General features: G+C 44.0%; 1 protein-coding gene across 1 annotated transcript; it reads left to right on the forward strand.

The window, feature by feature from the left end:
• Positions 1-1367: 1367 nt before the first annotated feature.
• Positions 1368-1919, forward strand: LOC131604708 (uncharacterized). The gene has a single exon (XM_058877132.1). It carries the CDS (start codon positions 1368-1370, stop codon positions 1917-1919), a length of 552 nt encoding a protein of 183 aa, XP_058733115.1.
• The last annotated feature ends 12166 nt before the right edge of the window (positions 1920-14085 follow it).

Below are 14085 nucleotides of genomic sequence, written 5' to 3' on the forward strand. Positions count from 1 at the left end.
AAGAATGCCTCCATCCTATCCTCGACGGAGACTTCAAACTGATAGCCCTCGGCAACGACCCAACCAGAGGAGTTAAGATGGGCACGGATCTGCTCGAACTAGCCAAAAGGAAACCCAAAGCCTGCCTCAGAAAGAACGCCGACCTCTTTGCATGGAGCGCGGCCGAGATGCCCGGTCTTGATCCATAAGTAGCATGCCACCACCTGACAATCGATCCCGCATGCAAATTCGTCGCCCAAAGGAGGAGACAGCAATCACCAGAAAAAACGGCTGCAGCCGAACTAGCTGTTAGGGACCTCCTGGAGGCCAATTTCATATCGGAAGCCAAATATACTACTTGGCTATCCAATGTTGTACTTGTAAAAAAATCTAATGGAAAATGGCGCATATGCATTGACTATACCGACCTTAATAGGGCTTGCCTTAAAGACGTTTATCCTCTGCCTAGCATAGATAAATTAGTCGATAATTCCGCAGGTTTCAAACTCTTATTATTTATGGACGCATATTCCGGGTACAACCAAATACCCATGTCAAAAACGGACAAAAAGTATACGGCCTTCATGATCGAGTGGGGAAATTACTACTATAACGTGATGCCCTTCGGTCTGAAAAACGTCAGAGCTACGTACCAACGAATGATGAATAAAGTATTCCAAGCTGAGATCAGCGACATGCTCGAAGTCTATATGGACGACATGATCGTCAAATCCCAAGAGGAGACCGACCAGGCCGCCCATCTCAAGAAGGTTTTCGAACAAGCCCGGAAATGCAAAATGAGATTCAACCCCGAGAAATGCACTTTCAGAGTCCGAGCAGGAAAATTCCTCAGATTTTACCTAACCGAACGAGGGATCGAGGCAAATATGGACAAGTGCAGAGCCTTTTCGGAATTCCCAACTCCAGACTCTAAAAAATCCATTCAATCCCCGAACGGCATGCTCACATCGCTATCTCGGTTCGTAGCCAAGTCAGCCCAGCATGCTCTCCCGCCCTTCAAACTCCTCCAAAAGGAGACAACTTTCGAATGGACAGACGAATGCGAACACGCTCTGACTCACCTCAAACAAGCCCTCTCACGACCGCCCGTGCTCTCGAGGCCCAAATCCGGAGAAATCCTCTATCTCTATCTGGTCGTTGCTACCGAGGCAGTCAGCGCCGCTCTTATCAGGGAGACACAAGAAGGCCAAAGACCCATTTATTTTACAAGCAAAGTGCTCCAGGGCCTAGAAATCAGGTACCTACAGATCGAGAAAGTCGCCCTCGCACTAATCACTGCAGCCAGGAGACTAAGGCACTACTTCTTGGCACACACTGTAGTCGTTCGAACCGAACAACCCATAAAACAGCTCCTAGGTCGCCCTGACATGGTCGGAAGAATGCTCCGCTGGTCTCTAAAACTCTCGGAATTTGACATAAAGTATGAGGGGAGGAAGGCGCTAAAAGCACAGGTCCTAGCAGACTTCGTTGCTAAGATGGCTTTCCCAAACACGACGACATGTAATGCCCGGAGATGGACCCTGTACGTCGACGGAGCCTCCAACCCGTCTGGAAGCGGGGCAGGCGTCATCTTAGAAAACGGAGAAGGAACGCTAATAGAAGTATCGCTATCACTCTCCTTCCCAATCTCCAACAACCAAGCAGAATACGAGGCGCTGCTCGTGGGGCTACGCCTCGCCTACGACTTGGACGCCGAGGAGATCGAAGTATTCACCGACTCTCAACTAGTAGCTTCGCACATCTCCGGAGAATACCAAGTCAAAAGCGACTATCTCGCCGGATACTTGAGCCTCGTGCGCAAAAAGATGGTTTGGTTCAAGAACGCCACAGTAAAACATATCCCTAAGAGCATAACGCCCGAGCGAACGTTCTGTCGAAACTCGCCAGCACAAGGAAGAAAGGGGGCAATAAGTCCGTGATCCAGGAAATATTGCCCAGACCCAGTACCGAACCCCCAAACGGGCGAACGCTCATCAGCGCTGTAATACGGTGAACTGACTTTTAATTGAAATGTTGCGGTAAGCAAGAGTCGCCACCGACTTTAATTTTATCCAAATTAATCAGAAAGGCTAAAAGAACAGGAAAAACCTTTTAAATAAAAACAAGGTTCGGGGGGTAATTTATGCAAAGGGAATGTGTAACGCACCCTTTGCATCCATGGTTTTCCATGGGCTCTTAATTGCTTTGCTCTTTTTTTGTTCAGAAATGTAGAAGAAGTGAATACGAACTTAAGCTCGTAAATGAGCGTAGCCATTTTGAAGGTTAATGAGAAAGAATAAGAAAAGGATTTTAGCCAGAGGAAGGCAATTAGGAGCAATTACCTTAATAATGTAGAAAATAGTTCTTTTAGCCTTTCAGGGTGAAAGGGTCTGCCATGCCATAAGAGGGCAGGAAGCCTTTCATTTGGAGGTTGAAGGGTCGTCGCAATATCGTTTGCCATAAGACTGTCCCATGCCATAGAGAGGTAGGTAGCCTAAGGGGAGGATCAGAATAGCCTTTCGTAGGCAACCAGAGGATACCTCAGCCATTTGTAGGCAACTTCCGAGGGACGAGATCATATTAGTGTATCGAAGGCAGCATCATTAGGGACCTATGATCTTTGCATAATCGAGGCAACATGGCTGAGGTATCCTCGTATTTGAGGGACATGGCTATTCTGCCAAAAACACAAGGCAACAGGCAACAAGACAACAAGGCAACAAGGCAACAAGAGGGGTTACCAAAAAGTGTGCGTGGGTGCAACAATCACGTGATTAATTCAAAATATTATCTTATAATTAGTTATTCTAAATTGATTCAAGGCTTGCACTCCCTAAGATTACTAACCACGCAATAGTATAAACAACATAACTAAAACAATACGGGAAAGGGGAAAAGGAAACCAGCGGGGGAAAGGGAAGATGAAACCAGCGGGTTTGACATAAGTAATAATAATAAGAAATATAGATGAGTTTATAGTTTTAGGGTTACCGACTATCTGAGCTTTGGCAATTGGCAAACCCTGAAAAATTGGCAAAAGGAAAAAATACGAAGGGGTGAGTGCATTATCAATTCAAATAATAATTAGGGTTAACCCTAATAAAAAAAGGAAAAGGAAATAAATAACAACAATAAAATATGAAAAGGACTTAGCTTTTTTATTTGATCTGATATGGTTTGTAGTCGGAGGTAGCCTTGGGGTTAACCCTGAAAAGGCAAAGAGGCAAGATACGTGAGTGTAAAATAGTCCATTGACTTTCGAGGTTTTTAACCCTATAAGGCAAATGAATATTTAAGGCAAAATACCCTTTTTGGTCCCTTATGTTAACCTCAGGATTCATTTTGGTCCCTTAACTTCAAAAAGTGTCACATTGGTCCCTTAACTCTTCAAAAGGTGTCATTTTAGTCCTTTTTGTCACTTTAGCGACGAAAAAACTCAAAAATTGGTCGCTATTTCCGTCGCTAATATGACAAAAGGGACTAAAATGACACCTTTTGAAGAGTTAAGGGACCAATCTGACACTTTTTGAAGTTAAGGGACCAAAATGAACCCCGAGGTTAACATAAGGGACTAAAAAGGGTATTTTGCCAATATTTAAATGATAAAAATAAAAAAGGGGTAAAGTAGGGACTTAGCTTTGTAGATGGAGAGGCGCGTAATCGGAAGATGTCTGATAATAAACCCTGAAAAAGATACAGAAAAATATTTTTAGTGTAGGGTTAATTCTCGTAAACCCTGATTCGGGAATAAATTGAATAAAGCAACGCAATCGATTTAATTAATTATTGGTTTCGCAACCTAATTAATTAAATTGAAGAAAGAAAATAAAATCAGGCACAAAAACATTTTTTATGAGTTTTTGGGTATTAAAATAAAATATACATGAATTATTGAAAATATATAATATTAAGAAAATAAATTAATTTAAATAAAATAAATATTATTATTAGTAAAAAAGGTTTTTGAAAATAATATATATAGTTTTTACAAATAAAAGGATTTTATGTAATTAAAAAGAAATAAAAATTGAAAAAACTTAGCTTAGGATCTGGTGTGGCTCACGTATGCAGTCCACGGCGCGCCTCCAGCTTGCCTTGCGTTGGATTGAAGGAGATCATGATCAGAGGGCCCAGGTTGAGAGGGAGCATGATAAGGCGTGTTTCATATCGCACGCGATCCATCTGAATCAAACAACAAAAGCGCGCGAAGCAATATTTGAACCAGCCAATCAGGTGATGCCACGAGGTCATCTTCTTCCTCCACCCTCACCTTTTAACAGCGCTTTTTCTCAAAAGCGCTATAGTATGTCATGTTCATACCTGCAAAATAGCGAATAGGGGCAAACGACCATAGGAACTTTTCGCGATAGGTCCATTAGATTCGTATGGACCTTGTGAGTTCAACCATGGCTCCAATTGATCCTAATTTTGCCTGTAGAGGAAACCCCTAATTTGAATCTAAACCCTAACAATGGAGTTTGTCTCAAACGTGCCCAGAAATTCAATTAAAACTCCAGAAACGTTAATAGCATTATGACAAACATGAATATGCATATAAATTTGATTAATAATGTGTGAATGATTGGATTCGAAACATAATAGGAATCGGCCAAAAAGTGACTTACAGTGATTCGTTCTTGATGCTTAGAGCCTAGGAATGATCGAGACACACTCAGAGATGCCTTGGGAACGTGTTTGAATCAATAGCAACTCTTGAATTGGTATGAATCTCAGAGTTGGTTCTTGAATTTTCTTGACTTTTTGCACTCGGATTTGATGGTTCTTGGGGCAAGAATTTGTAACCCTTGGCATTTGGCTTTGATCAGTATATATATGAGATGGATTAGGTCAATAAAACTTGATCAAATATCTTTTGGATCAATGATTGAATGTGATGAAAATTTGATTGAAATTTTCTCCATATCCTTTCCAAATTTGGCTCAATTTCAATCTTTATGGAGCCAATCTCTTTTGCACGAATTTGGATTGAATTTTTGTTTTAAATGATGATTGGCATTGGTTAAAAATAAAATTAAATCAAATTTCTTTCAATTATATGATTTATTTTGATTTTAATCACTTTTAATATGAATAAAAATTCATAATAAATCAAATAATTTAAGTAAATTCGTGGAAATTGATTTTTAAGCTTTGGATAACTAATGGATCAAGATTGAATCAAAATAACTTGGGCCCATTTGCAAAAATATTTCAGTTCTTTCACATTTTTCCCTCCAAAATAGCCCAATTTGATAAGGCCTATCTCTCTCAATTATTTAGGTATGGATGTGTTCTAGGACTTTTTAGAAACCTTAGAGAATCCTCTAACCAGTGTCTTTGGTCTCATATCTAAATATTTGTCCATGCTCTTTGTGTGTCCTTTTGAAAAAAGTGACTTTTTGTTGACTTTTGAAAAGGACCTATAATGTTTTGGTCCATATCTCCCAAATGAAGCATTTTTAGACTTTGCATGTGACAGACAAAGTTGTAGAGAATCAAATTTCCTTCAACATGAGCTTTAGATGGAAAATTTTGGATGTTCCATGTGGGAGTTATGGCTGGTCAAAGTTTAGTTGACTTTCTCCTATGAAAACCCTAATTTAGAAGCTTTTGAAATTGTTGACTTTTGATCTTTCCTTGATGAACCATGATCAGTTCTTGATCAAATGGTGAATGACACTTCAATATGAGGATGTTGACTGTATTTTGACCACAATTGACTTTTAGGTTAGACTAGTCGACTGTTGACCTTCTGAGCAATTGAGTGACCAATCTTTTGTATTGAGCCCTGAATTTTGTTATGGAGATATTGTGGAGTATCATAGGCCATATGGGATGCCTTAGAGCCATTGATTCATTGATTTTCCTTCAGAACAGCAAAACCCTAGTTCTCTGAGCCTTGTTTAGGAGAGAGTGTCTTTGAGCTTTAAACCTTGATTTGAATTTGAATAGGAGAAATAAAGTGGGCAAATTTTGGGGTATGACAAGCGCGATCGGAGACGCGTCTTGCTGGATTGACCCCCGTATACAACAATCTCACGAGCGACCTCCTGCCGAGCGACCCCAAGGAGGCCTCCACCACGAGCCGAAGATCCTGCTCGTACGTCCAAGTTGAAGATCGGCTATACCGGCGAGGGTTCTCCATACCCCTCCTCAAATGCATCGACGAGGGCACCGTCCCCCACATACTCCGAGAGATTCACGAAGGCATCAACTCCCAACACTTAGGGGGGAGATCCCTTGCCAGAAAAGCGCTCCGAGTCGGGTACTATTGGCCCACCATGCAGCACAACGCCAAAGAATACGTAATGAAATGTGACAAGTGCCAACGCTTTGGGGACATGCACCTCGCACCCCCCAGCGAACTCAAGTCTTTGTCATCCCCCTGGCCGTTCGCATGGTGGGGCATGGACCTCCTCGGCCCATTCGTGACCAGGAGCAATCAGAACAAATACCTCATAGTCGTAGTCGACTACTTCACCAAATGGATCAAAGCCGAACCGTTGGCCAAAATCACGTCTTTGAACGTACTACATTTCTACAAAAGGAACATCCTCGCCCGGTTCGGAATACCCCTGGCTATCATCACCGACAACGGCACCCAATTTATCAACGTGCGCTTCCTGGAATTCGTGACAAAGTTAGGAACTAGGCAGCACTTCGCGTCAGTCGAACACCCCCAGACGAACGGGCAGACCGAAGCCGCCAACAGAGTAATTCTAAGGGTCATCAAAAGAAGACTGGACGAAATCAAAAAGGGGTGGGTCGAGGAGCTACACAGCGTCCTCTAGGCCTACCACACCACCCCCCATTCCACAACCGGGGAGACTCCTTTTCGCCTTACTTATGGGACGAAAGTCGTGATCCCCGTCGAAGTGCATGTGCCAACTAGGCGCACCGAGGAACCCCTCGAAACAGAAGGAAACCTTGAGGATATTAGAGAAGAGATCGACCTGGTCGAAGAAATTCGAATAGGGGCCGCTATGCGCGAAGCTTCACTCAAACAAAAAATCGCCCTAAGACACAACGCAAAAGTCATTAAACGAGAATTCGAGGTAGACAGCCTAGTGCTCAAAAGAAATCACAAGGACTCCCGGGAAGGAAAATTGGCCGCAAACTGGGAGGGCCCCTATCGCGTCCGAGCGAAGACCGAAAATGGGGCATACTACTTAGAGAACTTACAAGGGGAAGAACTCGCTCGACCTTGGAATGCCGAAAAACTCAAGCAATATTACAGCTAAATCACAGGTGCGGCCCGGGTACACCCCGAGAACATAAAGAAATGAGACGAAAAGACAGAAGTCTGCTCTCTGAATCGAGCAAACTCCTTGTCCTTCGGGGGGGCACGAATACCGAGCACTCCCGTCATAAACAAGTACCATGATGGCAGAGCACCCCGCTCGCGAGGGGACCTTTCACGCCATGAGGCTCGGAAGTCAGTACAACGAGATCCGAGACTCACCCTCGCCAGGCACATGACCCCAGCAATCGACCACAGTTCCGCACATTGGGCGATTGATACATTACAGTCGAGCAAATCTTCCAATTAAACAAAACAAACATACACGTGAAAAAGCACAACAACGATACTTTATTCATCATCCACGAGAATTACAAAGTACACATCAAATAAAAGAAAAATGCATTATTCTGCCCGACGGGCGAACTCCTCCGAATGGGGATACTGATACCAATCCTCGTCTCACTCAGTCTCAGAACCGTCAGCATTAACCACGAATCTCACACCTGAAGACTGAGCCTGCGCGTCCGAACCCTGAGCCTCCCGACAACGAGAAACAGATCTGGTCGAGACCTTCTTCTTCTTCTCTTTCACCTCCTACACTGCACGAGAGCATGAGAAACGGTAGAAACGCTTGGGAAACGGAGAAAGTAATTAAAGGACAAAGACATTGGAAACCAACGTCACGCTGTCCAAAGAGTCAAAACACATGCACACAGACTCCGAGAAACGGGCACAACAAACAATAAACGTTAAAAACTAAGTATTTCTTAATTAAAACGGGCAAAAAACTCGAAAATATGCCCAACTACGGCCATGAAGACCGAGCTGGTAATATACTTACAAAATCAAAACGGGTGGCATACCCCCCGGAATAGCAGTACAAAACAAAGGCTCACAGGCCAAACACTTAAACACAGAAAAAACTATCATACACCTTCTTCCATCTGCACCTCCTCGGCTTCCTGAGCCGCTGGCCTGTCCCCAAAGTTCAGAGAAATGACGTGGTCCCCCTCCACGTGATGATATGGCCCAGTACCAGCGGTCACCAATTCCACCCTAGGATTCTTCAACTTAAGCTGGGCCACAGTAGAATTGTAGGTGTCCTCGGCAGCAGTGACACAATCGCCCCCCAAGACTCTGATGTACTAGATCAAGTCCGCCCGGGTCAAGAGATCCCTCTCCTCCTCCATCTCATCCTCAGCAGGAGCCTGAGATCGGCGAAGAGAGGCCTCTTTCACCGAGGAAGATAACATCGCTCCATATAGAGTCCGAAAGAGCAAAGTGTACTGACCCTCCACGTCCGCAAGAGCATCCTCCTTCGCGGTCAGCCGAGCCTTCACGGTCGCCAGCTCCTCACCCTGCTCCCTCAGCAACTGGTCTCGTTCCGCCACAGCAGACGTCTTTACCTTAACATCCTCCTCGAGCAGCCTCACCGCTTCCGCAAATAAGGTCGCCGAACGAGCATAAAAGGTAGCCAGCTCAAGCACCCGAACCACAGCTAAAGCATCCTACACCAAGAATCTTTGCCGAACGAAGGGCTCCAAACCTTCAATATGAAGAGATTCAGCACGAGGAATGGTCAGGGAAGGTCCTCCCTTAAAGAACCGGGGCAAGAGGAAGCATGAAGGGATGGTAAAGATATCGCCGGCCTCCTCCTGAGTAAGATCCACGGCCTCGAACCTCTGCCGTTTGTGAAGGACCAGTGCGTCCAGATCCGGCTGTTGACGAAGAGGGGAAGGAAGCACCGTGACCGGCCTCAGGGATTTACCCAAGTCAGAAGCCCGCAACGGGGAACCAACAGCAACTAGGGAGGAAGAGGAAGTGCCCGAACCCGTCGCCGGAGACCTCTGCACAACAGTCAACCTAGGGCCAGCACTCTTCTTGACAATCCCCTTGGCCTTGCTCGCCTGTCTGAGCATCCGTTCATGATGCGCCCGATCCATCGACTCTGCAAAGAAAAATAAAATAAAAACATGAGGATCAGTCCGTCATAAGATCACTACCAAAAGCTACAACAACAAAATGACAAGTTAAAATAACAAAACAAAAGGGAGAGGGGCAGATACCCAGATAGGCAAATGCGCCCTCATCGGTCTTACTGGCCAGGAGTTCCTTTATACTGATCACGCCCGGTTCCTTAACGATCTCCCCGTCTTCGTCAACAACAGGCTTCCCCGAACGGTCCACTTTGGCGACCGCGGGAAGGCCCTGCACAAAGTTCTAAAGGAGGGCATAGTCCCCCGTGCATCCTCATCCAAATCTGAAAGTTTGGTGATATATTGGTCAGTGACATACTCAAAGTGATCCCGAGACAAAAAAAAACCTAAAATTATGCCTCCGAGCAGTGATTGGCTCCCTAATATCATTAAGTACCGGACGACCATTGACATCCACGGTCGGAACCCTAGCGAAGACACTGTCACGGGCCTCCCGAGACTAAAAACGGATTAGGAAGAAGCGGGGCTTATAGTTTTTCAAGGAATCCGAGTAAGACTTAAAAATCTTCCTAGATTGCTTCAATGTTACCCAGCCGAAACGGCCTTCCCTCACCGTGCGTTTCAAAAAAAATATCTAAAATAACAGAGGAAGTGTCGTCCCTATCTTCAGGTGGGAGCATACCAGCTCGAACGCCCGAATGAAAGCGGTTGAATTAGGGTGAGCTGCGCATGGGCCACCTCTAGGTGGTTAAAAACGGCCATCTGAAACTCAGTAAAAGGCACGCGGAACCCCATCTCCTGGAAGACCATCTCGTACATTGGGAGAAAATTGGGGGTATATACGTCACAGATACGATCCTCTTCAGCCGGGATAAGAACCGACCACCCATTCTTGGAGGTATCCCCGACAGGATCCACGTGACCCCCAATCTCCGTGAAAATATCAGAGTCATCCTCCACAAAATAACTCTCGATATCGAGCGCTTCCTGGACCACCCAAGCCGACAGAGGCACCTCCTTCCGGGCCGGAGGAGTAGAGGACGACGAACCCGATGCGGACGGATGCCCTACTTCGGCCATGTTTCACCTGAAACACAGGGGAGAACAGTGAATTCGATAGTTAAATAAAATCCACCCTTCCACCACCGTTCATAGTGAAAGGGCGCACCAACAGTCCAAGGACCGAACGACCCGCGACCTTGCCCCTCTCTAGAAAAATAGAATCCGAGCAAAGGGAAAACACGCGCCAAAGGAAAGGGCAAAGACACACGCTACGTCATAATGACCTATTTTCCTAGAAAAAACGCTAAAAACACAGTCACGATTGATCAATACTCCCAAACCGCAATCAACAAGCTAAATGGTATCCTCAAGCGAAAGATTCAACCATACACAGCCGCAAGCGGCAGAGAAATCCTCCGTCTCCGCCACCTACCACCGGCTTCATCCTATATCTTCGTCAAAAATCATTCCTAAAAGACCTATCCTAACCACATGCAAATGATTCCTAACAAACATCAAAGCATGAAAAGTCATAAACAAAGGAAAAAACGAACTTACAAGTAGGATTTTCGCGGAAGAAACGAAGAACGAGAAGAGAGAACGAAGTAAAGGAATTTGAAAAGTTTGGGGATAATAGCAAATCCTGATATTTATAGGCTGCTGAAGATATCACATGCGCCGCACGTGCAACTCTGTGAAACGGTATGGTCATCATTAACCTTAGCAGCCTAGGTATAGGGTAGCCATCACTTCACATTAAATGCGACACGTGCCCTAACTAACTTTCCTGAAACGACACACTTCCTGACTCCCAGCCTAATCCTTCCTCTCCTTGGAAGCTTCAGGCCTATCCCCCTCGGGAACTCGGGGCACACGTCCCTGGAAGATCCCCCGGATCAACTTCCTCTAAGTCGTCACTCCCACGAGCAAAAGCAATTACTTGGGGGGCTCCTATTCTAGACCGATCCAATCATTCTAATTGGGTCAATCCAAACCTTCGGCCCAAGGGGCCTTATACCACGCGTGACAGCCTCCCCCGGACCATTCCGGGCAAACGCCCAGGATAACCGACGACGAGAGAGCCTCGTGCCCAGTAAGCAGCCAGTTCACGCGTCACCTAAATCCCTGCCTTAGAAGGAGGAGTCAATTCCGCATGAGGACACCCTATAAATAGCCCTCTCATCATAGAGGGCGAGGTAACCTTTTTCTTACCCCAAAAATTCTCTCATTTTGTTGTACCTTGTGGATCACATACTTACTTTGGCATCGGAGTGCCTTGCAGGTACAACCATTTTTTCCCTCAACCGCTCCGGATATTAATCCTTCTTTGTTGCTAGCCATCTGATCTGCTCGGTAAGATCAGATGACTTCTTTTTTTTTTTAAATCATTGTCTTTCAACAATGATTTAATTTTTCTTTTCAACATTAAAATATATATGCTTTTTAATTTTACATATAATACTAATCTGTGAATACAAGATTACACTCAAAGATGTTTTTGATTCATGGCAAACTCAAATAAGCATTCAAACAACAAGGCGGAAGCAGAAAAACTCAAAGAAAAGCAAGCATTGATCACTCATGATAGTACAGGTTGATCTATTATGCATATAGGTCGACTCAACACAAGCAGAACAAGAAGAATGCAGAAAATCAGCAGTTAGGTCGACCTACTGTCAACCCAGGTCGACCTAAAATGGAGAAAAATCCATATACTTCTGCTAGGTCGACTCACAGATCATTTAGGTTGACCTAAAATGAAGAAATCTACATATCAGTCTGCTAGGTCGACCTACACAACAACTAGGTCGACCTAATCTAAGAAATTGTTCCCAGAACGCATCTGAAGAGGATTCTGGTCGACCTACTCCTTTAACAGGTCGACCTAACTGAGAGCAAAATTCTGCAAGCTCTGCTAGGTCGACCTAAGCACCACAAGAGGTCGACCTAACTGATCAAGAATGCCAAAAATTCTGTTTCTCTCATCTCCAACTGTTAAGCACTCATATATATTATCAAGTGTTCATTCATTGCATACAACACCAACGACTGAAAGATACACAAAGTTTTCTCATCTTCGTTCTTCGTCATCTCCAACACAATTACACATAATCATTCTTGCGTTAGGGGTTAGTGATGAGTTCGATAACGTCCATGGAACGGAATTGAAGATTCCTAGTGGGTGAAGATTTGTGGGGTTTTTGGTGAATAAAATCTGCGGGTTTTGTCCTCCACGACAGGTGGTTCTTGGGGGTTTTTATCAAGAGGTCGTCATTGAGGATTCGGCTGAGTGTACCGATTGAGGAACAAGGGTTCAAGGAATCAAGACACTGCAGAAAGGAATCAAAGTGAGACTCTTGGATAACCTTGATCTTGCTCAAGATTAAGGGGGAAGAAGATTCAAAGGATCAACATAAGTGGTTTAATCGTTTATCGCTTTGTTATCTTCTTTGTATAAACTGCTTTCAACATTAATGAAAGTTTTCCCAATTTCAATTTGGAATTGGGGGCAGACGTAGTCGTAGCGAGGACGGTCGACGAACTGCCTAAACAAATATCGTGTTCTTATCGCTTTTATCTTTTCTTTTACATTCTGTTCATAATTGGTATAATTGCAAAATTGATCAATGATTCAAGTGTTAAAATTGTGAATTAAAGTTCTGCATAAACATCACAATTCACCACATCTTGAATTAGCATCAATTTGAATATTGTCACCAAGAGTTTGTCTTTTTGCTTATTCCACTATTACTGCATTGCAAATCAAAGTTTGTCAATCTAGAAGTTAATTGATATTCAGTTGTGAAACGTATTGATTCGTGAACATATCACTTCATCGTTTATCTCAATTATCTTGTGGTTTTGTAACATATACGACCCTTGCAATAGCGGTTCGGAATAGACGCAAGTCGATTCAGAACCGCTTTCGCTCTAGTTCGTAATAATCCCGGAAAAACTGTGTAGGATCTATTCACCCCCCCCCCTCTAGATCCTCAGGCCAGCGTCTAACAAGTTGCATCAAGAGATTGGTTAATTCCGTGCTACGTGAAACACTTAGTAGAAAGATGGCTTCCGGACCTAAAGGGGCTCATAATAGAGCTCCAGTTCTCAACGGTGAAAACTACGGCTATTGGAAGGATTGTATGTGTGTCCATATCAATGCAATTGATAGGAACATCTGGACAGCTATTGTCAATGGTCCATTTCAGATCACTATGACAAATGGAGCTGGTGCAGTTGTTCCATAACCAGAAAATACTTGGGCTGCTGAAGATGAAAAGAAATATGCATACGATTGGAAAGCGAGAAGCATTCTAATCTCAGCTCTAGGAGTTGATGAATACTATCGCGTTTCCCATTGTAGATCCGCTAAAGCTATGTGGGACACATTGCAAGTTTCCCACGAGGGAACAAATGATGTCAAACTAGCTAGGATCAATACGTTAACTCAAGAGTTCGAACTCTTCCACATGGAAGATGGTGAATCCATCGAAAACATGCATAAGAGATTCGTTCACCTGAAAAATCGGTTAAATTCTCTTGATAGACCTGTTTCCAATGCAGTTGCTACTAAAAAAAATTTAAGATGTTTGAACAGGGAATGGCAACCCAAAGTTACAGCAATAAAGGAAGCAAATGATCTAAACTCTTTGGATATTACCATTCTTTTTGGTAAACTAGAGGAACATGAACAACACCTTAAATGCCTTGACATGCATGAGAAAAGGGCAAAGAAAGAAAAGAACATGGAGAAGGAGGTAGAGAAGAAGTCAATAGCTCTAAAAGCTTCAAGCTCCAAGACCTCAAGACAAGAGCTAAAGGATAGTGATACAAGTAATGACGAAGACTCCGATGATGAGGATATGGGACTGTTTGTGCGAAGATACAACAAATATCTAAAGAAAAATGGAGCAAAGCATTCCA

This window comes from Vicia villosa, linkage group LG5 (genome assembly GCF_029867415.1).
Source record: "Vicia villosa cultivar HV-30 ecotype Madison, WI linkage group LG5, Vvil1.0, whole genome shotgun sequence".
NCBI lineage: Eukaryota > Viridiplantae > Streptophyta > Magnoliopsida > Fabales > Fabaceae > Vicia > Vicia villosa.